This window comes from Tiliqua scincoides, chromosome 9 (genome assembly GCF_035046505.1).
Source record: "Tiliqua scincoides isolate rTilSci1 chromosome 9, rTilSci1.hap2, whole genome shotgun sequence".
Lineage (NCBI taxonomy): Eukaryota > Metazoa > Chordata > Lepidosauria > Squamata > Scincidae > Tiliqua > Tiliqua scincoides.
Window position 1 is genome coordinate 18,881,710 of NC_089829.1, and position 25,244 is coordinate 18,906,953.

The 25,244-nt window shown below is 44.5% G+C and overlaps 1 protein-coding gene across 4 annotated transcripts in view; it reads left to right on the top strand.

The window, feature by feature from the left end:
* Positions 1-25,244, top strand: part of GARRE1 (granule associated Rac and RHOG effector 1) — a 94,235-nt gene that overhangs the window by 60,266 nt on the left and 8,725 nt on the right. For all 4 annotated transcript variants that reach the window (XM_066636775.1, XM_066636776.1, XM_066636774.1 and 1 more), the window contains 8 exons: positions 8,757-8,963; positions 11,945-12,085; positions 13,282-13,377; positions 13,497-13,658; positions 18,508-18,666; positions 21,035-21,132; positions 21,263-21,388; positions 24,142-25,115. In XM_066636775.1, the coding sequence (XP_066492872.1) occupies positions 8,757-8,963; positions 11,945-12,085; positions 13,282-13,377; positions 13,497-13,658; positions 18,508-18,666; positions 21,035-21,132; positions 21,263-21,388; positions 24,142-25,115 (1,963 nt within the window). The remainder of the gene's footprint in view (positions 1-8,756; positions 8,964-11,944; positions 12,086-13,281; positions 13,378-13,496; positions 13,659-18,507; positions 18,667-21,034; positions 21,133-21,262; positions 21,389-24,141; positions 25,116-25,244) is intronic.

Sequence of the window (25,244 nt, forward strand, 5' to 3'; positions counted from 1 at the left end):
CATGGCTGAACACAGTCATGTTCTGGCAACTCCTGTGTCGCCGCTGAAACTAACCATATTGGCTTTTGCCTTTCTATTGGACCATTTCAGCGACATGGAGAGGGGGGATTTGCTGCATGGGTAACAGTCTATCCTCCATATCTACTTTACCCAGGCTTCGCGCACTGGAGAGGACACTCTGTTCCAGAACCACTATTCAGAGCGCAATACCATAGTCTACTGAGACTGAAGGTTGCCAACAAGATATATACTGCCTTTCTCTGTTTAGACAGCATTCAAGGCAGGTTACATGGGCAGGCTAATCTAAACCACCATTTTTTAATGGGGTCTTTACCAATATATTCTGTGAATCGCAGAATCCTCAGTCACCAGGTGTTGCCTTCAGTGTGGTTATCACCTCTGGCTGCATGCCATTGAGCTTCAGTAGTCAATAGTAAATCGAACCTGGACAGGTCCTCAAGGTTGTTCTCCATTCTTTGCCCGCTTGCCTTCCCACACTTCCCTCACTGCATGGCTAAACAACTGCGACTCTGTCCTGTCACAATGGGTACTGCAGCTTGTCACAGCCTGGCATTCTGTCACGCATACAAAAACACAACCACAAATTCTCCTGCTTAGATTTTCAGGCTGTACCAGCAACTCAACCATCCGTCTACATTTCCTGCCTTACAAACTTACAACAATTACAGAAAAATGATAATTGTTGAAATCAATAACAAAATCGAAGTCATTGTCATATGTAAAAGTTGCAAAACGTTGGTACTGCCAGAGGCCGAGTGGCTTCAATTCTGTGTTGCCAGCACTTTTGTGAAATACTCCATACAGAATGTGCAGAACCTGATTTGATATGACCTTAAGGAAAACAGGAGCAGAATTCTCTTGACCAGTGTTTCTCAAACTGTGGGTTGGGACCCACTAGGTGGGTCACAAGCCCATTTCAGGTGGGTCCCCATTCATTTCAATATTTTATTTTTAATATATTAGACTTTATGCTACCATGATATGTGACTATGTTTGGGGAGATGTTACAGACCTGTACTTTTAACAAGCTACTATGCATATTCTTTTAACAGTGCTGGTAAATGGGACTTACTCCTGGGTAAGTGAGGGCAGGATTGCAGCCTAGGACTATTAAAAATTTGCCTGCTTGATGATGTCACTTCCGGTCATGGCATCACTTCCGATGGGTACTGACAAGATTCTCATTCTAAAAAGTGGGTCCGGTGCTAAATGTGTGAGAACCACTGCTCTAGACCTACTAGCACGAAACTTTATTGGAGAATACTGGCTTTGTCTGAGGGAATATATTCTTTCTCTCTCTGTTCCATATTTGGAGTTTCATGTGGGATGAGATCAGACAGACTCAGTTGCTGCTCAAATCTGTGTATTGCCTGAGAAATTGTATCATGTTTTGGGGCAGGGTAGGGGGGAAAGAAAGAGAGCTGATTTTCCTGAAGCTTGCATGTCTGAGTTTTGTAGCTTCATGACCTCCCCCCACAGGTTCAGTTTCAGCCTAGTGGAAAATTGAGACTGCTGAAAGCACTTCCTGCCCTATTCAGATGACTGCTCTTTTTTAGTCTGATGCAGAGCTGCAATGGGAGCAACTTACACTCTTCTCTCCATATTTCCATATTTCCATGTCTTTTCCAAGGCCCAGAGAGGCACATCTTCCCTCCACCCTGTCCCCCCACACTTTAGGAGAGCAACATAAAGAATGGAGAGAAGTATGCAGCTTCAAACTTTGGGTGACACATGGAAGTGCTAATTACTCATGCTTTTGCTCTGCAACATATCTACAACAACAGTTTGTGTTGGAAGATTTGAGGGGAAGCAGAGCGCAAGAGGCTGTCTAGTAAGCCAAGTGGACTGCTGATAAAGTCGTTTAGCAGGGTTATACCCCACCCCCCATAATGAGTGACCCAGAGTGGCTTACAGCATTCATATTCTTGAAGGAGTAACCAACATGTTCTGCTAGACTTGTATTTGTCCCAATTTTGGAGTTTGTATTTCTAGTAACCTTGCGTATTTTCCCAACAATATAAGAAGTTCCTGCTGTAAAGTAAGCTTATTTTGCCTTGGCCAGTGCCCCTCAAAGAAACAAATCCTCTTTCTCTTTGTGCTCAGGAGTTTTTTCTTGTTTTTTTTAATTCAACTTGAGCAAAAACTTTAGACAAGCAGTCATTAGCTTAAATAAACTGAATTCTGGAAGAATCCATAAGAATGCTGCAGTTTCCATAAGATGTTTTAAAGGGGCATAACTGCCCAAAGCTTTTATATGAATGTCAGCTGTATGCTTCTTAAAATAAGAAAACTGCATTTTGAGATCAGTCGGCATACCTAAACTGTTTAGTTTAAACTTTGTACAAAGAGGGGAAATGATTCAATCTTAATGGAATGTTGAAAGGAGACTGAATGGAATGGGTGGTGATGTAGGGGATGGGAGAGAGTCATTGTTACTGTTTGTTCTACTTTACATTTAGATGTTCCATCTTGACAAAGCCTTTAATGTACTATAAGCATATATTTTTTTGGGGGGGGAGGTGTTTTTGAAAGTGTATGTTTGGAGAAGAACTCTGTCCTTTTCAAGAATGTTTTGCTTGTATGTGTATTCTCCAAACACAGAGCACACAGACTTTCTGGCAATTTTTGTGTAGCTCATAGAAAATATGAAATGTTACTTAAATACAGCGGAGAGAGACTAACCTCCATTGTGTGGGACTAACCTTTGTTGTGAACAAAGAGCATTTTTGACAAAACTGATACCTTATAGTGGTAATCTGTTCTGGAGGCACCACTGTATTGTGAAAATATTGTACTGTGACCTCAATAATGCATTGTGTTTTTTTTATAATTTGTTCCAAGACTTCAAAAGTTCATGTTTCACCCACAGAGCTATTTCCTTCTTTAACAGGTAATTTTAACAGTGGAAATAATAGTTTCATATAGAATATTAAACAAATAAAACAGGATAACATTTAAGTAAGAAATGCTGATTTTAACTGAAATGTTTAGGTTGCTAAATGCAGGTTTTAAAAAACAAAAGCATTAACATTTATTCATTGGAGTACCTGGAGGCTGTGGAGTCTTGGGCACAAATGGAGTGATGTCGCTTCCAGCAGCTGCAGACCTCCACAGTCCCGTGCCTGGGGCAAAGCTCCATGGTGGTGCCCCCCGCGGGCTATTGCCACCCCCCCCGTGCAGATATCAACCCCCCTACTCACCAGGGGCTCACAGCGCCTCTCGTGACTGCAGCCCATGCCGGAGAAACCTCTGTGAGGTTTCTGCCCCCGTCGGTAGCCTCGAAGAGGCTTCCGCGGGGTCCTTGTGGCCAGTGCCTGGGGCATTTGCCCCATCAAACCCAATGGTAGGCAAGCAACTGGCTTCCAGGGAAGCAACAGGAGTACCTTTGCTCACAGAGGTAGCTGGGGTGAAATTGCCCCAGCTGCCACTGTGAATGCTCAGGTGGAATGCCCATCTGGAGTTCACCTGCACTCACAGCTGTGGCTGGGGCTATTTCACTCCAGCCGCTGCTGTGAAAATTGCCCCAGTTCCTGTTGTGATTGTCTGTGCGCTGCAATAGCTTCCTGATTTGAGAAACTGGAGCACGTGCTCACTGTCGAGGTCCGCCTTCAAATGGCGCCCAACGCTGTACCCTGGGGTGATGTATTATAGATATGCCACTGCTTTTACTTAGGCTGGAAAATTAGTTTGTTTTTGCTTTTTCATCCAGTCTTAAACAGGAGCGGAGAGCTTCTGTGCTTCAAAGCCTGTGCTTTGCTCCATCTCTCAAACACACAGAGCCATTGTTATGTTAAATGCTTCTAGGAGTTGAGAGCTGCTTAAAGGATTTGCAATTACTGTACCTTCTCATCTTAAACTAGCTGCTAGGAGCTAAGAGCTACAGCACTTCAAAGCTTTTCATTTTCATTGCATTGCCTTGGTGTTGCTTCTCTCAAACATGCATAACTGCAATGTTAAACACTGCATTTGCGTTGCTGATTGGCTTATCTGTCACTCACATGATTCTGTTGGCAGCAGTCATGAGACCCTTGTACAGTGTAATAATGTGTTCGGCATTTCTCAAATTGTAGGTTGTCTCGACCCACTTGGTGGGTCATGATCTGATTTCTGGTGGGTCCTGCAGAGCCTCCAGTGAAAATGTAGGTGATGGAAAGATCAGATAACTAATTGCCTCAAGCCCTGAGGCTATTTAAAAAAAGCTGATAGATATGCAAACAGTCTAACTGCAGTTTGCAAGCTTGTGTAATATAGGGAGCTAAATGTTTGAGCTAAATGAGCTAAATGTTTTTCGTGTTTGTTTTTTTCAAGTACGCCAATGACTGGTAGTGGGGACAAGTGAAAGTTGGGTCACATAACTGAACTCCTCATGCCTTGAGGCTGTTCATTAGGGCTGCTTCATTATGCAAAATGAATGGAATTTTTTTTGCAAATAAATAAAATATTACTTCCAATCAATCCAATAACCTTTATTGGCATACATAGTACATAATAATAATAATAATGGTATTTATATACCGCCTTTCTGGTCATAGGATTACTCCTCTGACTTTATTCAAGGCGGTTCATATAGACAGGCTATCTCTAAATCCCCGAGGGGATTTTTACAAACCTTTCTGTTTTTCAAGAACCGCGCATTTCAGATGGATCTTTCATGGTGTGGTATCACTTCTGGCCCCCAGTTGCCTCCCATGCTGGCTGACAAGCAGCTCCTTCATCTCTCACTTGAAGGGAAGCCAAGATAATTCTTAGCTCACACCAAAGAGCAGGTGGAATAATTAAGCTCAGCTTGTCAGTTGCTTCAAGGTCTCTCAATTCATGGAGCTGCCTGTGGCCTCGAACTGTCAACCTTCAGATGTTATCTTCGGAGAACCACTGACCTATTGTATAGTGAGCCTTGTTTTGCCTTGGAGAATCTGTTGTAAAGTATTTGATTGCCTTGTGAACCCAACATAAAGTGTGAACTCGCTGTATAGTTATGGGAGGGGGTTGTTAATAGAGTTATTAATCCCATAATTAATAGAACAAAAGTAAATAGCAAAGTTAGATTACTCCCTAAGGCATTTTTAAAGAGAGCAGAGGAACTGATGAAAGCATGGAGGCATTTTAATTAAACCAGAAGAGACTGCATATTTGAGGTCACACAATTCCTATTCTAGAATAGGAAATGTTGATTTCCCATTTATTTTTGATCAGGTTACCAAAGATAAGATTGTCTGCGTGTGTCATGGACTCAGTGTCCCTATTATGAACTGGTTGAATAAGGAAGCTTTTTACCCTAGGCCAGGGGTCTCCAAACTTTTTGGCCAGAGGGCTGCATCAAATATCTGGCACAGTGTTGAGGGCTGGAAAAAAAAAATTAAATATAAAATTTATTAAAATAAATTAAAGAAGGAACTTAGATGAGTGAATAAATGAATGAATGGAATCATTCATTCAACCTCTCTGGCCCTTGAACACCCTCCAGATGCAACCAGAGCATAGTTCCAGTCATGTTTGGCCAAATGGGCCAGAGGCTTTCAGGGGACAAGAGGCTGGCCGCGGGCCAGATAGAGGCTTGCCATGGGACACATCTGGCCCCCGGGCTGGGGTTTGGAGACCCCTGCCCTAGGCAATGGTGACTATATAGTATTTACAGAACCAGGAGTTAGTAAGAGTAGTAATACAGGATTTGAGGAACTATTTTAGAATTGATGCCACCCCAAAGGTGACCTGGCTAACTATTTGGGATGCCAGGAAAGTAAATATATGAGAGAGAGAGAGAGAGAGAGAGAGAGCAACAGAAATCAAAGACCAACCAGTGGAGTGAAACTGAATATGATATGGAAAAAATAATAAAGCGATCGGAAAAGGAACATAAATAAACCAGAGCTCCTGACATATTAATTAAATCAGAGGTATTTAAAAAACTGGGAGTTATGAATTTAGATTACCTCACTGAAGCTTCCAATTTGTTAATAAACGGTCTAGACTCTTGACTAGATGTTAATTTCTGCCCAGCCCACAGGTGTACACATTTGATCCCTGTTGCGTATATGCAGTGTTAGGCAGAAATGGCTTAAGAAGGAACATAGTCCCCTAGAGAAAGATATATGGATGTTCCCCCCATCCCCCTTATCCTAATCCATTATCCATGGATTCAGTTCTAGAGGACCCACCGTGTGCTCATTGACATTATTTTGAGGCTCACCAACGAAGTGTTTCTTTCTGAATGTTTAAAGAGACTAGATTGAACGCTAACAGAAAGTTAACTGCTTTCTGTTAACGTTTGATCTAGTCTCTTCAAGCTTTGTGGCTGCCTGCAGCCTGCTTGCACACACTACATGGTTGCATGCTTATATTGACCTGTAAAAGGGAGAAACATTTGTCCTGTTGGGTCTCTAAACATTAATGGGTGCAGGGAGTGGAACTTGGGCTCTCCCTGGCTTCAGAACACCTCCCAGACACAACCGGAAGCTACTTCCCATTGTGTACAGGAGGCCCTCTGAGCTAGGGCTCTGCATCTGCAAATACCAAACCTGAAGACACTGTATTATATAAATTCTAATGCACTTTTGAAGGTACCTTCTTTGAAGTCAGACCATTGTTCAATCTAATTCAGTGTTGTCTATGTTGGCTGGAAGCAGCTTTCCAAGTTTGATGACTGATCATGGATGTTTCAGAGCTAGACTTGGGCATAGTGCGCAGGGTGCTTCTTTAAAGAACACTAGCACTACAATGGTGAGAGGGCGCAGAAGATAGAACTAGAAATAAAAGCAATTGGTGACGACGACTAAACCATGTTTGAAATGTTTCAACGCGTTGTGGTTGCAGCATGCCCCTGGTGTGCATTGTAGTATTTTAAATTACATGTCAGCCATCACCAATCAAATCTCAAAACAATTTTGCTTGGAATGGCTTCTGTCAAGCATGAGATGGAGGAATGTTCAAGAAGTTCATTCTCCTAATTAGGACTTTTGGTTGAATCTTATGAGCTGAAATTTCTCCTTGAGACTTGATTATGGTAGGGGGGAAATGTGACATGACATGTCATATTTGTGACATGACTTGTCTGTGGAGTTAGCTGTGGAGTTTAGCTATGAGAATATGAAGGTTCCTCAAGATAGGCTGAAAAACATTGCAGTAGACTCATGTATGGAAATAATTAAGTTCTTAGCAGCAGTTGGACACATTTCAGAATACAGGATTAACTGCAGAAAAAAATCAGAGTGGTTGGACTTGAACTTAATGGAGAATGTCAAAGAGATAAGAAAAATAGCATGGAGACTAATCCCAGTGAGCTATCTTAAGGTTTGGTTTGAAGAAGGGGAAGTAGGACATTTAATGGCAAAGAGCCACTATAAATTAGATGAGCAATTCTATCTATATCTTGATCTGGAAAAATTGTAGCACAAATGGCCCTCAGCATTTACGGGAGTTTTGTTTGCAGAACAGGTTTTGCAGGTGCCGAAACCGGAGGGTAACCGAATTCACAGGTCAAGGCCCTTATTTGACCTCCAGATGCAGCTTAAGCATCCAAGGATTTTGGTATCTGTGGAGAGTCCAGGAGCAATTCCCATGGATATGGAGGGCCCACTATATGGCCTTATTCATTGACCCATGGATAAGTTGACCCAGATTTTTAGGATGAATTTCAAGACTTTTCAAGAAATTTTCTTGACTTGTACGCAAATGTCTATGGTAGATCTTTGGTAGTCCTCTGTCTCAAAGTGGCAAAATGCATGTGTACATGGAAAAAACAAGGGTTCAATCACTATTTATGGAAAATTTTTAATACTTGTGTAGTATGGCATCCAAATCAAGTCTTAATGTTGACAGTGCTGGATTTTCTATTAATAAAGAATTTAATGTTTTTAAGACCCCCAAATTTTTTTTCCACTGGTTTGAAACATTTTTAGACTGCCTTTCCACAACTGAAGGAGGCTCACAAAATCTTATATAGTTTTTTATGTTGTCATATTCATACATACTAAAGAGAATGTTTCAGTATTGTTGAAAAGTCAGTCTATGTAAAAGTGTCTGCGTGTTGGTTGCTTTGGCTATATGCTATAACATATTTTCTCAAATATTTGTTGTTACGCACTTCTCTTGCATTTTCTGGATTGGGCACTAATTGCAATCCTGGGTTCATTTATTTCCACCTTATTACTTCCAATTGGAATATTGCAGTATTTAATTATGGATTTGTATATGCTTTTGTTAATCTCAAGGTTAGGTGTAGAGGAGTAAGGACCCAATCCTATCTAATTTTCCAGTGCCAATGCAGCCATACCCATGGGGCATGCATGCTGTGGTGGGGAGGCAGTCTTGAAGGCCTTGATGGTATGAGAACATTTCTTCCCTTACCTTGAGGCTGCATTGCGGCTGCACCAGTGCTGGAAAGTTGGATAGGAATGGGCCCTAAATCATTTATTTAATGGTAATTGTTTGAACTACATCTACCCTCATATGAGAACACACCTCTGAAAAAGATCCCTACTTCCTAAGTGGAGGTATTCCTCTAATATTTAATAGGGGAAGTCCCTCTTCACCCCAGCATAGTGTCTTTTCTAGTGGCTGTTTGCTGATGTCTGTTCCTACGTCCTTTTGGAGAAAGGAGCCATTTAACTTCTCTGTAAACAGCTTTGTGACCTTTGGTGTTGAAAAGTGGTACTTAAATATTCTTAACAATAGTATTAATGTTCTCTCTCTCTCTCTCTCTCTCTCTCTCTCTCTCTCTCTTTTTCTTTGCTTCACAGGTACTTGGACGATGTTTCTTGACAGTGATGCAGGTTCATTTTCAGTTTTTATCCCAAGCTTTGCAGAAGGTCCAACCAGTGGCTCATTCATGTTTTGCCGAGGCTGTCGCTCAGGAAAGAAAACATTCTAGTATGACTGAGGCAGCCAGTGGAAGCCCCACAGCTGAGTTAGAAGAAGCTGTGCGGTCTTGGAGAGGAGCAGCAGAGGTAAGAGGGTAATAGCCACTTTGCTGGATTAGGTTATTGTCTTCTAAGTTCCGCAGTCTATTATCCAAATGCCTCAAGGACACACGTGAGTGGGGCATGAAGGTGGCTTCCTTGGTTGTTCTTCTGCCACTTGGCTTTTTCCTGGAGTTATAGTTTATAGCCTATGGATTGTATTGGCAACCTTCAGTCTCGAAAGACTATGGTATCGCGCTCTGAAAGGTGGTTCTGGCACAGCGTCTAGTGTGGCTGAAAAGGCCAATCCGGGAGTGACAATCCCTTCCACACCGGGAGCAAGTGCAGTCTGTCCCTGGTCTGTCTCCCTGGCTATGGGCCTTCCTTCTTTGCCTCTTAGCCTCAGACTGTTGGCAAAGTGTCTCTTCAAACTGGGAAAGGCCATGCTGCACAGCCTGCCTCCAAGCGGGCCGCTGAGAGGCCAGGGTATCCCACTTGTTGAGGTCCATCCCTATGGCCTTCAGATCCCTCTTGCAGATGTCCTTGTATCGCAGCTGTGGTCTACCTGTAGGGCGCTTTCCTTGCACGAGTTCTCCATAGAGGAGATCCTTTGGGATCCGGCCATCATCCATTCTTACGACATGACCGAGCCAACGCAGGTGTCTTTGTTTCAGCAGTGAATACATGCTAGGGATTCCAGCATGTTCCAGGACTGTGGTGTTAGGAACTTTGTCCTGCCAGGTGATGCCGAGGATGCGTTGGAGGCAGTGCATGTGGAAAGCGCTCAGTTTCCTCTCCTGTTGTGAGCGAAGAGTCCATGACTCGCTGCAGTACAGAAGTGTACTCAGGACACAAGCTCTGTAGACCTGGATCTTGGTATGTTCCGTCAGCTTCTTGTTGGACCAGACTCTCTTTGTGAGTCTGGAAAACGTGGTAGCTGCTTTACCGATGCGCTTGTTTAGCTCGGTATCAAGAGAAAGAGTGTCGGAGATCGTTGAGCCAAGGCACACAAAGTCATGGACAACCTCCAGTTCATGCGCAGAGATTGTAATGCAGGGAGGTGAGTCCACATCCTGAACCATGACCTGTGTTTTCTTCAGGCTGATTGTCAGTCCAAAATCTTGGCAGGCCTTGCTAAAACGATCCATGAGCTGCTGGAGATCTTTGGCAGAGTGGGTAGTGACAGCTGCATCGTCAGCAAAGAGGAAGTCACGCAGACGTTTCCGCTGGACTTTGAATTTTGCTCTCAGTCTGGAGAGGTTGAAGAGCTTTCCGTCTGATCTGGTCCGGAGATAGATGCCTTCTGTTGCAGTTCCAAAGGCCTGCTTCAGCAGGACAGCGAAGAAAATCCCAAACAAGGTTGGCGCAAGAACACAGCCCTGCTTCACTGCGCTTCGGATGTCAAAAGGGTCTGATGTGGAGCCATCAAAGACAACAGTGCCCTTCACGTCCTTGTGGAAAGATCTGATGATGCTGAGGAGCCTGGGTGGACATCCGATCTTGGGGATTAGCCTATGGATTAATCTCTTGGATACTGTTAACTCCACAATCTTATTAAAAGTTTGTAGTATTCCTACAGAAAATATCTGTGACCATGGTACCCACAACATAACCTAATACAACAACTATCTGTCTTTTTTTGTTTGGGGGCAACCTCATTTATGCCAGCATCATCTTTCTCAGCTGAAGAAAACTAAATCATCCTACCTGAGCAGGCCTCTCTGGTTCGTTCATTCTTCCTGTATCTCACAGCAGCCCACCAAATGCCCCAGGGAGCACACCAGATAACAAGAGACCTGCATCCTGGTTCCCTCCCTTGCATCTGGCATTCTGACATAGCCCATTTCTAAAATCAGGAGATGGCACATACACATCATGGCTTGTAACCCATAATGGATTTTTCCTCCAGAAACTTGTCCAATCCCCTTTTAAAGGCGTCCAGGCCAGACGCCATCACCACATCCTGTGGTAAGGAGTTCCACAGACCAATCACACACTGAGTACAGAAATATTTTCTTTTGTCTGCCCTAACTCTCCTAATACTCAATTTTAGTGGATGTCCCCTGGTTCTGGTGTTATGTGAGAGTGTAAAGAACATCTCTCTATCCACTTTATCCTTCCCATGCGTAATTTTGTTATGTCTCAATCATGTCCCCCCTCAGGCGTCTCTTCTTTAGGCTGAAGAGGCCCAAACGTCCTAGCCTTTCCTCATAGGGAAGGTGCCCGAGCCCAGCAATCATCTTAGTCGCTCTCTTTTGCACCTTTTCCATTTCCACTGTGTCCTTTTTAAGATGTGGCGACCAGAACTGGACACAATACTCCAGGTGTGGCCTTACCATCGATTTGTACAATGGCATTATAATATTAGCTGTTTTGTTCTCAATAGCTTTTCTAATGATCCCAAGCATAGAATTGGCCTTCTTCACTGCCACCGCACTTTGGGTTGACACTTTCATCGACCTGCCCACCACCACCCCAAGATCTCTCTCCTGATCTGTCACAGACAGCTCAGACCCATTAGCCTATTTGTGAAGTCTTGATTTTTTGTCCCAATGTGCTTGACTTTACACTTACTTACATTGAAACACATCTGCCATTTTGCTTCCCATTCTGCCAGTTTGGAGAGATCCTTCTGGAGCTCCTCACAATCACTTCTGGTCTTCACCACTTCGAAAAGTTTGGTGTCATCTGCAAACTTAGCCACCTCACTGCTCACCCCTGTCTCCAGGTCATTTATGAAGAGGTTGAAAAGCACCGGTCCCAGGACAGATCCTTGGGGCACACCACTTTTCACCTCTCTCCATTGTGAAAATTGCCCATTGACACCCATTCTCTGTTTCCTGGTCTTCAACCAGTTCTCAATCCATGAGAGGACTTGCCCTCTAATTCCCTGACTGTGGAGTTTTTTCAGTAGCCTTTGGTGAGGGACTGTGTTGAATGTCTTCTGAAAGTCCAGATATATAATGTCTACGGGTTCTCCCACATCTTCCAAATGTTTTATCTTCCCCATACATTTAACTTTGTTTAAGGCAACGTCACGACTACGAGAGAGAGGCTGTGATGGCTGTTTGTCTGGAATTGAGGTCCAGCAGCTCTTCTGTTCCCAAAGTGTGGCAATTCCTGAGCACCAGTTAAAAGAACTGAACTTGAAAATTGACAGTGCTTTGCAGGTTAGTTACTTTAATTGCTTGACTTCTTTGTGTTCCACCCCGGGTGGGGATAGACGATAAGGCTGAGATGGATCTGCCATGGAGTGGCTACCCTAGAATTTGTCATTTTCTCTTTCAAATGAGGCTCAACAGGCACCTATTGGAGACACTCTAGGGCAGTAGTGTCCAACCTTTCATACAGAGGGCTGAATAGCATTCATATTGCTGAAGGCTGGAAGTGATGTCATTAAACAGATCATAACCAAAAATAAGCATTTTTTATCACTTTCGAACTCATTAGCTGCTAATGACAGAAGAGAAAATTTGCAAATCTTGATCATATTTCAAGATATGGGAGAGCCCAGTTTTCATGTGCACTGCCCTTTCAGCAGTAACCCCTCAGCACTACTCAGCAGCTGAGTGCCTGAGGGCCGGATAAAAAGCTTCCGTGGGCCACAGCCCCTAGGCCTTATGTTTGACACCCCTGGCTCTAGGGGATGTCAAACTCACTTCTTACTGTGGACCAAATAGCATTCATGGTGCCTGTGGAAGACTGGAAGTGATGTCATTAAGCAGATGATGACCAGAAATAAGCACTTTGCAGTGGTGTTGCTAGGAGAGCATGGTGGATGTGGACTGGGCTGGGTGGTCCCATGATGGGTGACATGCTTAGGGAAATGATACCACCACTGACCAAAACTGTGAAAATCTTGGTATTTTTGAATAACACTACTATGTTATATAATTCAGTAACTAACTTAATACAGAATGCAATGAAGCAAACCATGTTGAAATAGCTGTAGTCTATCAAAAGTTACAGCCAAACAACCAGAAAAAGAAAACACAACTACCTTGGGCTGCAAACTCCCAGGCAAACTCCCAGGGAGTTTGAAAGCTGTAGTAAGTTCTTGTGGGGGTGGGGGGGGAGAGACAGCAGGGGTGGGGGGAAGGCAGCAATGCGGTTCCTAAGATCACACAACTTGGGGGGCTGCAGAGGCTTGGGTACACTTACCAGAGCCTCCTGGGGGTGCGGGGAGCCCTGTGCAACTGTCCGCAGGGCTCCCTGATGCTTCCAAAGTGAAGCAATTGTGCTCAACTTCTGCTTTAGAGGAAGCAGAATGCGATCGCTCCACTTTCACTTGTGAAGCTTCGGGGAGCCCAGTGGGAGGTTTTTTTGTTTCCAGATATGAAACTCTTGAACTTTCTTTTAATATCAGGCCTATAAAGTTGCCTTGGAGAGTTTGGGTCACTGTGAATATGCGATGAAAGCCGGCTTCCACTTGAACCCAAAAGCTATTGAAGCAAGTCTGCAGGCAAGACCAAAGTTTTTTTTTCCTTTCCTAGTAAAGTTGTTGCATTAATGCAGCCGAGACTGAATTTGTTGCAGTTGGCTTTCTCTCTAACTTGTTGTTTTGCTCTTCTGTGTATTAAGGGTTGTTGCAGTGATGCTGAAGCCCAGCAGACGGGGCGGAGACAGACCCCCTCTCAGCCGATTCAGTGTGAACTCCCAACAGTTCCTGTTCAGATAGGTGCCCAATTTCTGAAAGGAATATCCTTTAATGAGTCTGCAGCAGATAATCTGAAGCTAAAAACGGTAATAACATGAAACTTAGCTCACTTGTCAATCACAGTAATACCTTTTTTGGGAAGGTCTTCTGTGCTAAGGATTTATGTGCAAAGCAAACATTTTAACACTTGTCCCACTGTGGGAAGTGCATTCAGGAGAAACTCAAGAGTATGTAGGTGTTCCAACAGTATTTTATTGTAGACAAAACTGTTATCCAAAACTGATTTACATTTAACCGTGACTCCTTTCTATTGCAGAAGCTTCAGACTTGGGTGGTTCTTTTTGGTTGCTTTGCCTTCCCCTTATAGCTTGCTGAGGCCTTTTCCCTAAGTTAGCTGCAACCCTCAGGAGTTCTGGTGGCTCATACCCTAATGTAGAAGTTACCTTACTCGTACATACCTCTTGCCACCCCATTATCCCATAGCAGGGTGTCCAAACTTTTTGACAGGAGGGCCACATCTCTCAGGGTTGTAATCATGGGGGACTTCAATTATCCTCATATTGACTGGGTCAATTTGTGTTCTGGTCACGATAAGGAAACCGGATTTCTTGACGTGCTAAATGACTGTGGCTTAGATCAGCTAGTCACGGAGCCCACCAGAGGACAGGTGACTCTGGATTTAATTTTGTGCGGTACGCAGGACCTGGTTAGAGATGTAAACGTTACTGAACCATTGGGGAACAGTGATCATGCTGCGATCTGTTTTGACGTGCACGTTGGGGGAAGAATACCAGGCAAATCTCTAACAAAAACCCTTGACTTCCGACGGGCGGACTTCCCTCAAATGAGGAGGCTGGTTAGAAGGAGGTTGAAAGGGAGGGTAAAAAGAGTCCAATCTCTCCAGAGAGCATGGAGGCTGCTTAAAACAACAGTAATAGAGGCCCAGCAGAGGTGTATACCGCAAAGAAAGAAGGGTTCCACTAAATCCAGGAGGGTGCCCGCATGGCTAACCAGCCAAGTTAGAGAGGCTGTGAAGGGCAAGGAAGCTTCCTTCCGTAAATGGAAGTCTTGCCCTAATGAAGAGAATAAAAAGGAACATAAACTGTGGCAAAAGAAATGTAAGAAGGTGATAGGGGAGGCCAAGCGAGACTATGAGGAACGCATGGCCAGCAACATTAAGGGGAATAATAAAAGCTTCTTCAAATATGTTAGAAGCAGGAAACCCGCCAGAGAAGCGGTTGGCCCTCTGGATGGTGAGGGAGGGAAAGGGGAGATAAAAGGAGACTTAGAGATGGCAGAGAAATTAAATGAGTTCTTTGCATCTGTCTTCACGGCAGAAGACCTCGGGCAGATACCGCTGCCCGAACGGCCCCTCCTGACCGAGGAGTTAAGTCAGATAGAGGTTAAAAGAGAAGATGTTTCAGACCTCATTGATAAATTAAAGATCAATAAGTCACCGGGCCCTGATGGCATCCACCCAAGGGTTATTAAGGAATTGAAGAATGAAGTTGCAGATCTCTTGACTAAGGTATGCAACTTGTCCCTCAAAACGGCCACAGTGCCAGAAGATTGGAGGATAGCAAATGTCACGCCTATTTTTAAAAAGGGAAAGAGGGGGGACCCGGGAAACTATAGGCCGGTCAGCCTAACATCCATACCGGGTAAGATGGTGGAATGCCTCATCAAAGATAGGATCTCAAAACACATAGACAAACAGGCCTTGCTGAGGGAGAGTCAGCATGGCTTCTGTAAGGGTAAGTCTTGCCTCACGAACCTTATAGAATTCTTTGAAAAGGTCAACAGGCATGTGGATGCGGGAGAACCCGTGGACATTATATATCTGGACTTTCAGAAGGCGTTTGACACGGTCCCTCACCAAAGGCTACTGAAAAAACTCCACAGTCAGGGAATTAGAGGACAGGTCCTCTCGTGGATTGAGAACTGGTTGGAGGCCAGGAAGCAGAGAGTGGGTGTCAATGGGCAATTTTCACAATGGAGAGAGGTGAAAAGCGGTGTGCCCCAAGGATCTGTCCTGGGACCGGTGCTTTTCAACCTCTTCATAAATGACCTGGAGACAGGGTTGAGCAGTGAAGTGGCTAAGTTTGCAGACGACACCAAACTTTTCCGAGTGGTAAAGACCAGAAGTGATTGTGAGGAGCTCCAGAAGGATCTCTCCAAACTGGCAGAATGGGCAGCAAAATGGCAGATGTGCTTCAATGTCAGTAAGTGTAAAGTCATGCACATTGGGGCAATAAAATCAAAACTTTAGATATAGGCTGATGGGTTCTGAGCTGTCTGTGACAGATCAGGAGAGAGATCTTGGGGTGGTGGTGGACAGGTCGATGAAAGTGTCGACCCAATGTGCGGCGGCAGTGAAGAAGGCCAATTCTATGCTTGGGATCATTAGGAAGGGTATTGAGAACAAAACGGTTAGTATTATAATGCCATTGTACAAATCGATGGTAAGGCCACACCTGGAGTATTGTGTCCAGTTCTGGTTGCCGCATCTCAAAAAAGACATAGTGGAAATGGAAAAGGTGCAAAAGAGAGCGACTAAGATGATTACGGGGCTGGGGCACCTTCCTTATGAGGAAAGGCTACGGCGTTTGGGCCTCTTCAGCCTAGAAAAGAGACGCTTGAGGGGGGACATGATTGAGACATACAAAATTATGCAGGGGATGGACAGAGTGGATAGGGAGATGCTCTTTACACTCTCACATAATACCAGAACCAGGGGACATCCACTAAAATTGAGTGTTGGGCGGGTTAGGACAGACAAAAGAAAATATTTCTTTACTCAGCGCGTGGTCGGTCTGTGGAACTCCTTGCCACAGGATGTGGTGCTGGCGTCTAGCCTAGACGCCTTTAAAAGGGGATTGGACGGGTTTCTGGAGGAAAAATCCATTATGGGGTACAAGCGATGATGTGTATGCGCAACCTCCTGATTTTAGGAATGGGTTAAGTCAGAATGCCAGATGTAGGGGAGAGCACCAGGATGAGGTCTCTTGTTATCTGGTGTGCTCCCTGGGGCATTTGGTGGGCCGCTGTGAGATACAGGAAGCTGGACTAGATGGGCCTATGGCCTGATCCAGTGGGGCTGTTCTTATGTTCTTATGTTCTTATGACTCTGTATCGGGGGCCAGGAAAAAAAAAAAATGAATTTATATATCAAATTTGAATAAATTTATGCAAATGAATATATTAGAGAGAGAACTTATATGAATGAACGAAGGTCTTGCGATAGCTCAAGGTCTATAAAAGGCCTACACAAAGCAAGGCTGGCCTTTCCTTCACTGCTGCTGCTACATCACAAATGTGAAACTTCAAGCAGTGGAGGGAACCCTCATTCCCTCTCACATGAGAGGTTGAACAGTTGCCCTCACGCTGAGAGCAGTTGCGTCGGGCCTGTGCGAACTCCAGCAAGTTTCCAGAGGGCAAGAGGCTTATTGGAGACTGGGAGCTCCCCATGGGCCAAACTGGGAGTCCCCAAGGGCTGTAAGTGGCCCCCGGCCTAGGGTTTAGGCACCTCTGTCCTAAAGCAAGGGAGTACTATAGCTCAGTGGTAGAGCCCCTGCTGCATTCTCAGGTGCAATCCCTGAAAATATCTCCAGATAGGGGAGAGAAATTCCTGTTTGAGAGCTGCTGCCTCTCATTGTCAAGAACACTGAGCTATATGGACTGGAGGTCTGATTTGATACATGGCTACTTCTTATGTATCCTCATCTCAGCCTGCAGGAGTGAAGAATAGAGATGTAAAACTTCTCGAAATTTGGAAACCCTGGGGAAAAATTGAATCTCTGTGTTCTTTCTCTTTATTAGACATAAATTTGCTTTACTACCTTAAGGACATGCATTTTGTATGTATAAAATTGTGCTTTTTGATATCACCATAAAATTTGAAAGTATAAATATCTTAGTTTTATTCAAATTTCAAATATAGTCAGTATTAGATATACTAAGGGCCAAATGTATATTTCCAAGTTCAGACCAGTTTCTTTCACATGCTGTAGCAAATAGAGGAATCTGAAGCAGCTGAGAGGATTTGAGCATTGTATATATGTGATACATAGGAATTATAAGTGCCAAATATTGTATAGCAGTTTATCTTTTCCCCACTTATGTAGGTACCTAAAGCAGTTAACAGAAACATTCTGAACCTAAGAGATCCCTGTGGTACCTCACATACCACTGGCCAAGGTGCTGAACAGGCATCCTCCAGTACAACCTTCTGGAACCTGTTGCCAAGAAGGAGCAGAACCATTGCAAAACAGCACCTCCAAGTCCCAACTCAGCCAACCAATCCAGAAGGACACAATTTTCAATTGTGTTGAAAACTGCTGAGTGGTTTAGTAGAACCAACAGGCATGCATTCCCTCTGTCCAGTCCCCAGCATAGGTCATCCATGAGGGTGACCAAGGCTATTCCTGTCCCAAAGGCCAGCCTGAATCCAGACTGAAAGCAATGTAGACAATCAGGTTTATCTAGGACTCTCTAAAGTCAAGACACCACCACCCACTTGATCACCTTGTGCAGAAAAGAGAAGATCAAAACAGGCTTAAAATGATTGAAAATGGTGGGTCCTAGGGAAGGCTCCTTCAGGAGGGGGATGCACCATTTTTAAGGCAAAGCCCCCTTCCTGCGTGGTGCATTAACTCTCTCCCCACTCACTTGACCAGCCCCCCATCTGGCAGATCTTACATGCCATGCTGAGCAAGGGTCAAGGGGTTAAGCAGACAGCCTCTGGCTCCAGAGGATCTTGTCCGTGTCCTTAGGTTGTACAAGTTGTAAGGAATCCAAAATGGAACTAACAGGATACCTGGTGGACATTATATATTGCCAAAGCGGAGTCCAAATCATGGTGGATGTGAGCAATTTTATCTGCCAAGTGCCTTTCCAAATTTGTCACACTGAGTGACTGTATACTCCTCCTTCCAGCACACGATGATACAGCTGATAAAAGAAGCTGGTTGCCATAATGGCGTGACCCCGAGGGATGACTCTCCTGTGACTGAGATACTGAACCAGGTTTGCCCTTCTACATGGCGAGGAGCTTGTAAGACTGCTGTACAGTTGTTGTTCGGTCAAGCTGGGCTGGTAAGTAACTGTGGATTGGTAAAAATATGAAGAGGATAGAATTAAAAGAGAGGCAGAAGACTGGAAAGGAGAAGCTGGAGTGCTTGAGAGTTGCTGTAGTAATTATTGAGAAGCTGGTTGGTTAATCATGTAACCTTTGGGTATTTGCATACCCCAGAGTTGAATGCCTCAAGTTCAAAATTCATTGCCTGTACTTGTGTGGAATGGTCTAGTTAAATTGGCCTGTTTGCCTTACTGCACAAATTCATGAATTTCCTTGATTTTCACAAAAGAGAGAGGTTGCAAAGTTTTCTTTACTCACCCAGTCTTGAAGTAGTATTGACTGAAGGAAGTCAGTGGTCTAGTTCAGATAACTCAATAAATTTGGAAAGTAGGCCGTGTCTGTGCGTTTCTTCTCTGTTTCATGAGCCTGGCTAAATGGAAACGCTTCCATTTCATTTAACCAAACTGCAGTTTTTTGTGACATTAAAATTGGAAATTGATTTAAGTGATTCCAGAAACCAGGTTTTCAAACCATAGTTTGATCCTGATTTTCTAGGATCACTTAAACCTCAAGTAATCAGGAAGCTTTCCATTTCATCTGGGTGTTTCAGGGTGGAGTGGGGAATGCCCATACAGGCTCATTCATATTCCAACAAAGTCTAGTGGTTTGAGTTGTTAGCAGAGTGTTCTGGCTTGAATATTGAGTTTGGACATGGGGAAATGTGTATGCTCTGAGCAAATCATTATTCTTCAGCCTCTTCTACCTAACAGGCTTGTTGGGCTAAAATATTGCTGTAGGGGCTCACACCATTTCCTGATGCCCTGAAGGGAAAGGCTGGAGTTTCTCTAGTCACACCATCATTGATTACTCATCAGTGCATGGGTAACTGGCTCCTGACTTGCTGAGAGATCTCCTGCCGGATAAATGAGGTACTTCCCTTTGACCCAGACAGGCAGGATGCCTCTGCTCCCTGGGACTTTGCCAGCCTAGGATAATCCTCAGTGTAAAAAAAGAGGGGAGGGTTCTGAGCCAGCACCTGGTTCCTCCTCCTCTGCAGGGCAGCCTCCTTGGGCCTCAGACTTCTCCCAAGCCTAGCCAGAGCCCCCAGGATTTGTGCTGGTCCAGAAGCTGCCATGTTCATTCTCAGGAGGAAATGGTTTCTGACTATCAGTAGAAATTCCTCTTGTGTTGCATGTAGCTTGAAGTTCTGGTAAGAGGTTCTCATCCGTTTAGGTTGTTTTCTGGGTGGTGGTCATAAGCGGAAACATCTGCAAAGCAAGAACAATGGCTGCTAGGAGTCATTTCCTGGATGGGGCGTGAGAAATGTTCATTGGCTGTACTTTGAATTTAGTTTGTTCAGAAAATGAATCATGAATTGGAAAAGTACTTGTGCTGCCCCTTCCAAGTGCAGTTTGTGTCTGCCATTGAAATTTTCATTCCCTCAGTTGCAGAATCTTGGAGATCTCAATTGTCAGTTGGATATAGAGGAAACCTTGAATGTCTGGGCACTGAGGGTACCCACTGGGTTATCATATGAGCTCTTGACATGGTTGTGCAATTTCACATCTTTTATGTATACCTATGGCCGCAGTTGGCCCATGACCTGAGTGCTTTGGATGGTGCATCTCATGCTGTCCCCTCTGGCTGTATACCAGCTGTTGCTCTTCATTTTTCTGTTCCTAGTTTCAGAAGGAGTGGGGAGGCACAGGAAGCATAGAGGAAAGGAGGGTGGTGGGCTACACTGCCTCCTCTGTTCTAGGATTCCACTGTTCTCTCCCCCATGTTTTGTTTCTGCTTCAGTCCCCCCATCCACTTCAAATCCAGGAAGTGGGAGGAGGATCAGTAGGGGCAGGTTCACTTGCCACTTAACTGCATGATTCAACTCCTTTGGTCAGTGTCCTGATCAGGACAGCACTGCTTATGACTCTGGTGTTATAAAAGAAATAGCATCTTGCATTTGCAGCACCTTCAATTCTCCAACTGGAATTCAGAGAAATCTTATTATAGAGGTTTGTTTTCCTTTTATGTAGGAAATTGTCAGGGTGAGTCAGGCAAAAGTTGTTAGTCCCTGCATCCCCTCAAAAGAGGCACACATTAAAAGGCTTGATTTGTTGCCAGTTGAAAATCCTTTAATGAACTTGCACCTTTTAAAGTAGACCCAGGCCTGGTTTCATCAATGTGACTAAGGCAGTTCTTCACATTACAATTTCCTGCATTCACCCTATGGTTAAAAGCAGTGGCATATTGCCTAGGTTGTGTGGGACTTTCTTGACAATGGTTGGAAGGTTACAACTTTCCCTAGTTTAAGGAATCAAGTTGTGTGTTAGGTGAGAAAATTGCAATTTTAAAATTCTGAGTGCTAATTGTCTGCCTTTTCTTGTTTAGGTGGTTGTGGATACTGCACAGATTGAAAACAAAGAAGCCTATGCGCCACAGATTAGTTTAGAAGGATCCAGGATTGTGGTTCAAGTCCCATCAACTTGGTAATTATGATCCCTTCCTTCAGAAAATCAAAGGAGATTGTTAATTGCCCTCAAATTTTTTTTTAAATCAATGTGGTTTGAGACTAAGTGAGCTTAGTACCTGCTGGAGACTTGTTAACTGTTTTTGCAGGTGCCTGAAAGAAGATCCTGCAACCATGTCTTTGCTACAGAGGAGCCTGGATCCAGAGAAGACTTTGGGATTGGTTGATGTGCTTTATACTGCAGTGTTCGACTTAAATCGGTGGAAGGAAGGAAGGTAGGCAGACATATGTTGAGTGGTTTGCTCTTCTCATGGAGAAATAAGTTGGGTCAAACTGCCAAATTGTTTTTCAGCACCTGTGTTAAAATCAGTTTGGTGCCAGACTCGCTTGCCAGTTACTACCTTTGCTAAGGTAGATGATGTCCTTGTCATGACAACACATAAGTGACTTCAGTAAACTTCAGTTCTGACTTTGATATGAGATCAGTCTGTGCGTATTTGAAAAACTTAGGCTTAAAACATGACTCTGGCAATGCTATGCATTGTTAGATTGAAAAGCAGCCCTCTGTCATAGGCTAGACCAGGGGTACCCAAACCCCGGCCCTAGGGCCACTTGCGGCCCTCGAGTATTCCCAGTCAGGCCCTCTGAGAGTCCCTAGTCTCCAGTGAGCTCTGGCCCTCAGGAGACTTGCTGGAGTCCGTGCTGACCTGATGCGATTACTCTCAGTGTGAGGGCAACTGTTTGATCTCTCGTGTGAGCTGTGGGACAAGGGCTCCCTCCACTGCTTGCTGTTTCACATCTGTGATGCAGCAGTGGCAGCAAAGGAAAGGCCGGCCTTGCTTTGTGCAAGAACTTGAGCTATTGCAAGACCGTCATACATTCATATAAGTTTCATCTCTAAATGAATATATGTAAATTTATTCAAATTTAAAATGTAAATTAACTCTTTTTTTCCTGGCCCCTGACACAGTGTCAGAGAGATGATGTGGCCCTCTTGCCAAAAAGTTTGGACCGCTGGGCTAGACTGAAAAAACTGTTGATCTTCATTACTTACTCTGATGTATAAAATGGGGAGATTTCTAATTTTTAGAGTGACCTGCTGGCCAGTACCCCAGCAGAATACCTAGTCTTTCCCAGAGCTCATATGCATTCTACATCAGAGTTTTTCAGTCACCAGTGTACTACTAGTACTACCAAGTACCACCAGTGGTACTTGAGGTGGTGTCTTCTGGTGGTCCTTCAGATAGGTGGACCATGTGAAGTGGTATAGTGGAGGACAAACACGGATAAACTCGGTTCTACATTGTTTGGCTAGAGCATCCTTAGGAATCTCCACCTTGTTGGCCCAGAGTCTTAGGCTAATGCTATACAGCAGGGGTTTTCAAACTGTCCAGGAGAGTTTGAGCCACTGTAAGTTCTTGCGGGGGCGGGGGGAGCGGCGCTAAAGCGAAAGTGGAGCACAATTGCACCACTTTCACTTTCACTGCTGCTTGGAGCCCTAACAAAGGTTCGCACCGGGCTCCCTGCACCCTGGGGAGGCTGCAGCAGGCTTGGGTAAGGCAGCCGCTGCCTCCTCCCTGCCTCCAGGCTGCCCCTGCCCCTTTAGGGGGCAGAGGCCAGTGCCCACAGGCTGGGGGGTCGCGATGCCCCAGTTTGAAAAGCCCTGCTATACAGTGATCCCTCAGCATCTGCAGGGGTAGTTCCTGGAACCCCTGCAAATGCCAAAATCCATGGATAATCGAATCCGCCTTGGCATCTTTAACCCTCCAGAAGAGACCGGAGCTGTGTTCTGGTCGCCTCCAGAGGGTGTTCTGAGGCTTGTGGAGGTTGCACGCTGTCTCCAAGGGCCTCAGAAGGCCTTAGAAGGTCACTTCCAGTATTGGGTGAAAACTAGAAGTTTATAAGGATTTCTGAGGTCCAAGGAAGCTTTTGGAGGGTCTAGGTTGGTCTGATCCTGCAGGTTCAAGACCCACGCATAGTCAATATGGGTCCCGAATCCATGGATAAAGAAGCCCGACTGTGCTGAGTATTTTTTTTGGCACCAGTTGACTAAGAATAGGCCTGGATACAGTATCTAGCCAGGTATCAATTGTACAGGAAAGAGCAGTGACCTCAATGTACAAACTGTGTTTCACTTATCAGTGTAAACACTGAGTAGTTGTGGCAACAAGAGGTTTTGTGGCTATTACTGGCTGTTACTGAGACTGGTGGAGCAGGACACTGTGGCATGCACTATTTGTCTACCTTCTTATGCTTTTGAATTCCACCACCACCCTCACCCCACCTGCCCATACCTTTCCATGGATGGTCACCACCAGAATACCCATTCTCCTCTATCCCCCCACTCCAGAATTCTGTTGACTGCTTTTTGGCTTCTATAGTGTTCTGCAAAAACAAGCAGCACTATACCTCCCCCCCCTGCCCCAGGAAATGTCTGAACCTGAAAGTCCCAGCAAGAACTTTGGTTGGAAAATAACTGAGGAAATCAAGTGCTAGTGCAAATAGAATCACTTCACAAACCCTTGAGTGGGACTGTTTTTAAATAGTTTCCTCAAATGCTGGTAAGATTTTGCAGGAAAAAGCCTTAGATATTGATTTGTCTGGGCAACTCTGTGTATCTAAACATGGATCTAGCTATGGTAACACCTTAAGACAACTCAAAAGAACAACTGACAAGTACTATATTTACAAGATAAAGTGTGCCTCATGTAGAACTGTCGTTGTTTGGGAGTGTCTGGCCACATTATCTGAGACAACTTAATTCTAGCTGCTGCTCTTGAATAAGTTGCCTGGACTTTTTTCTTTCTCTGTGGGGCAAATTTCAAGGGTGAGGGGGAGAAGGGGCAATGGGAAAGCTGATTCGGTAGTAAGGACTTCTCTGTGTGAGCAAGCAAGGTCATGCCTTTAACACGTTCTTAATATAGTCTCATATACACTCTTGAGAAACACAAATGGCATGTCTCCTTGTAAAGTTGCCTTTCATCAGGATCTATGTTTGTCTGAAATAGCTGTTCTTTTCTTAAATCAGAGATCAAGCTTTGCCCTGCATTCAGATCCAACTCCAGCGTGAAATCTGTGACTTTGGCAGTCATATTGACTTGCCACCTGGAAATGGAAGCAAATCAACAGGTGGCTTGCAAAAGACTTTCTCCAAGTTGACTTCAAGGTTTACAAAGAAAACTTCCTGTGCAAGTTCAGGCAACAGTGGAAGTTACTCCATTCCCAGTACACCTTCCAAAAACCTTTTTGTAGCTAACAACTCAGAGGATAAAGCAAAAATGCCCAACAACATGGATGCACGACTGCAAAGTATTCTGAACATTGGAAACTTCCCCAGGGCTGCGGAATCAGCCCAGCAGACACAGAGTCTCAACAATCAGGTGGTCAATGGGTTTCTTCTTGGCAGGCATGATGACGGCAAGGATGCCAAAGGCATGAATTTACCAACTGATCAGGAAATGCAGGAGGTGATAGATTTCCTGTCTGGGTTCAATATGAGCAAGTCCCAGCAGACATCTCCACTGGTGAAAAGAAGGAACTCTGTGGCATCATCTTCAGCGGTAGCAGAACAGAAGTCTGTGGCAGTGCAACAGCAGCCGCATTCTTTGTCTCACACTCCTTTGCACCATCTGCAGCAAAGTTTGCCGCAGCAGCCACAGAAGCCCCAGCAGCAGCAGCAAATTCAGTACTATCAGCATCTGCTTCAGCCCATTGGGCCCCAGCAGCGGCCACCTGGCAAGTGGCCAACCAATTCCAACCAGCAGTCAGCCCAGACAGTCGGGCCAGGTCTGTCTCATATGCATCAGTGGAACAGTCATGCCTTCTCAGATCTGAATTCTGACTTGTATAGCTTGGGTCTTGTAAACAGTTACATGGACAATGTGATGTCTGAGGTGTTGGGGCAGAAGCCACAAGGACCTAGAAATAACACATGGCCGAATCGTGACCAAAGTGATGGAATCTTTGGTATGTTGGGAGAGTTTCTACCTTTTGACCCTGCAGGTATGTGCATATTCTAATAGTAAATACAGTATCCTCTTGTAAGTCTATTAATAGCACTGCCGAACAAAAAAAAATTGTTCTGGTGCTATAAAAGTTAGACCTATTCTTGGATTTATTTGGGGCAATGAT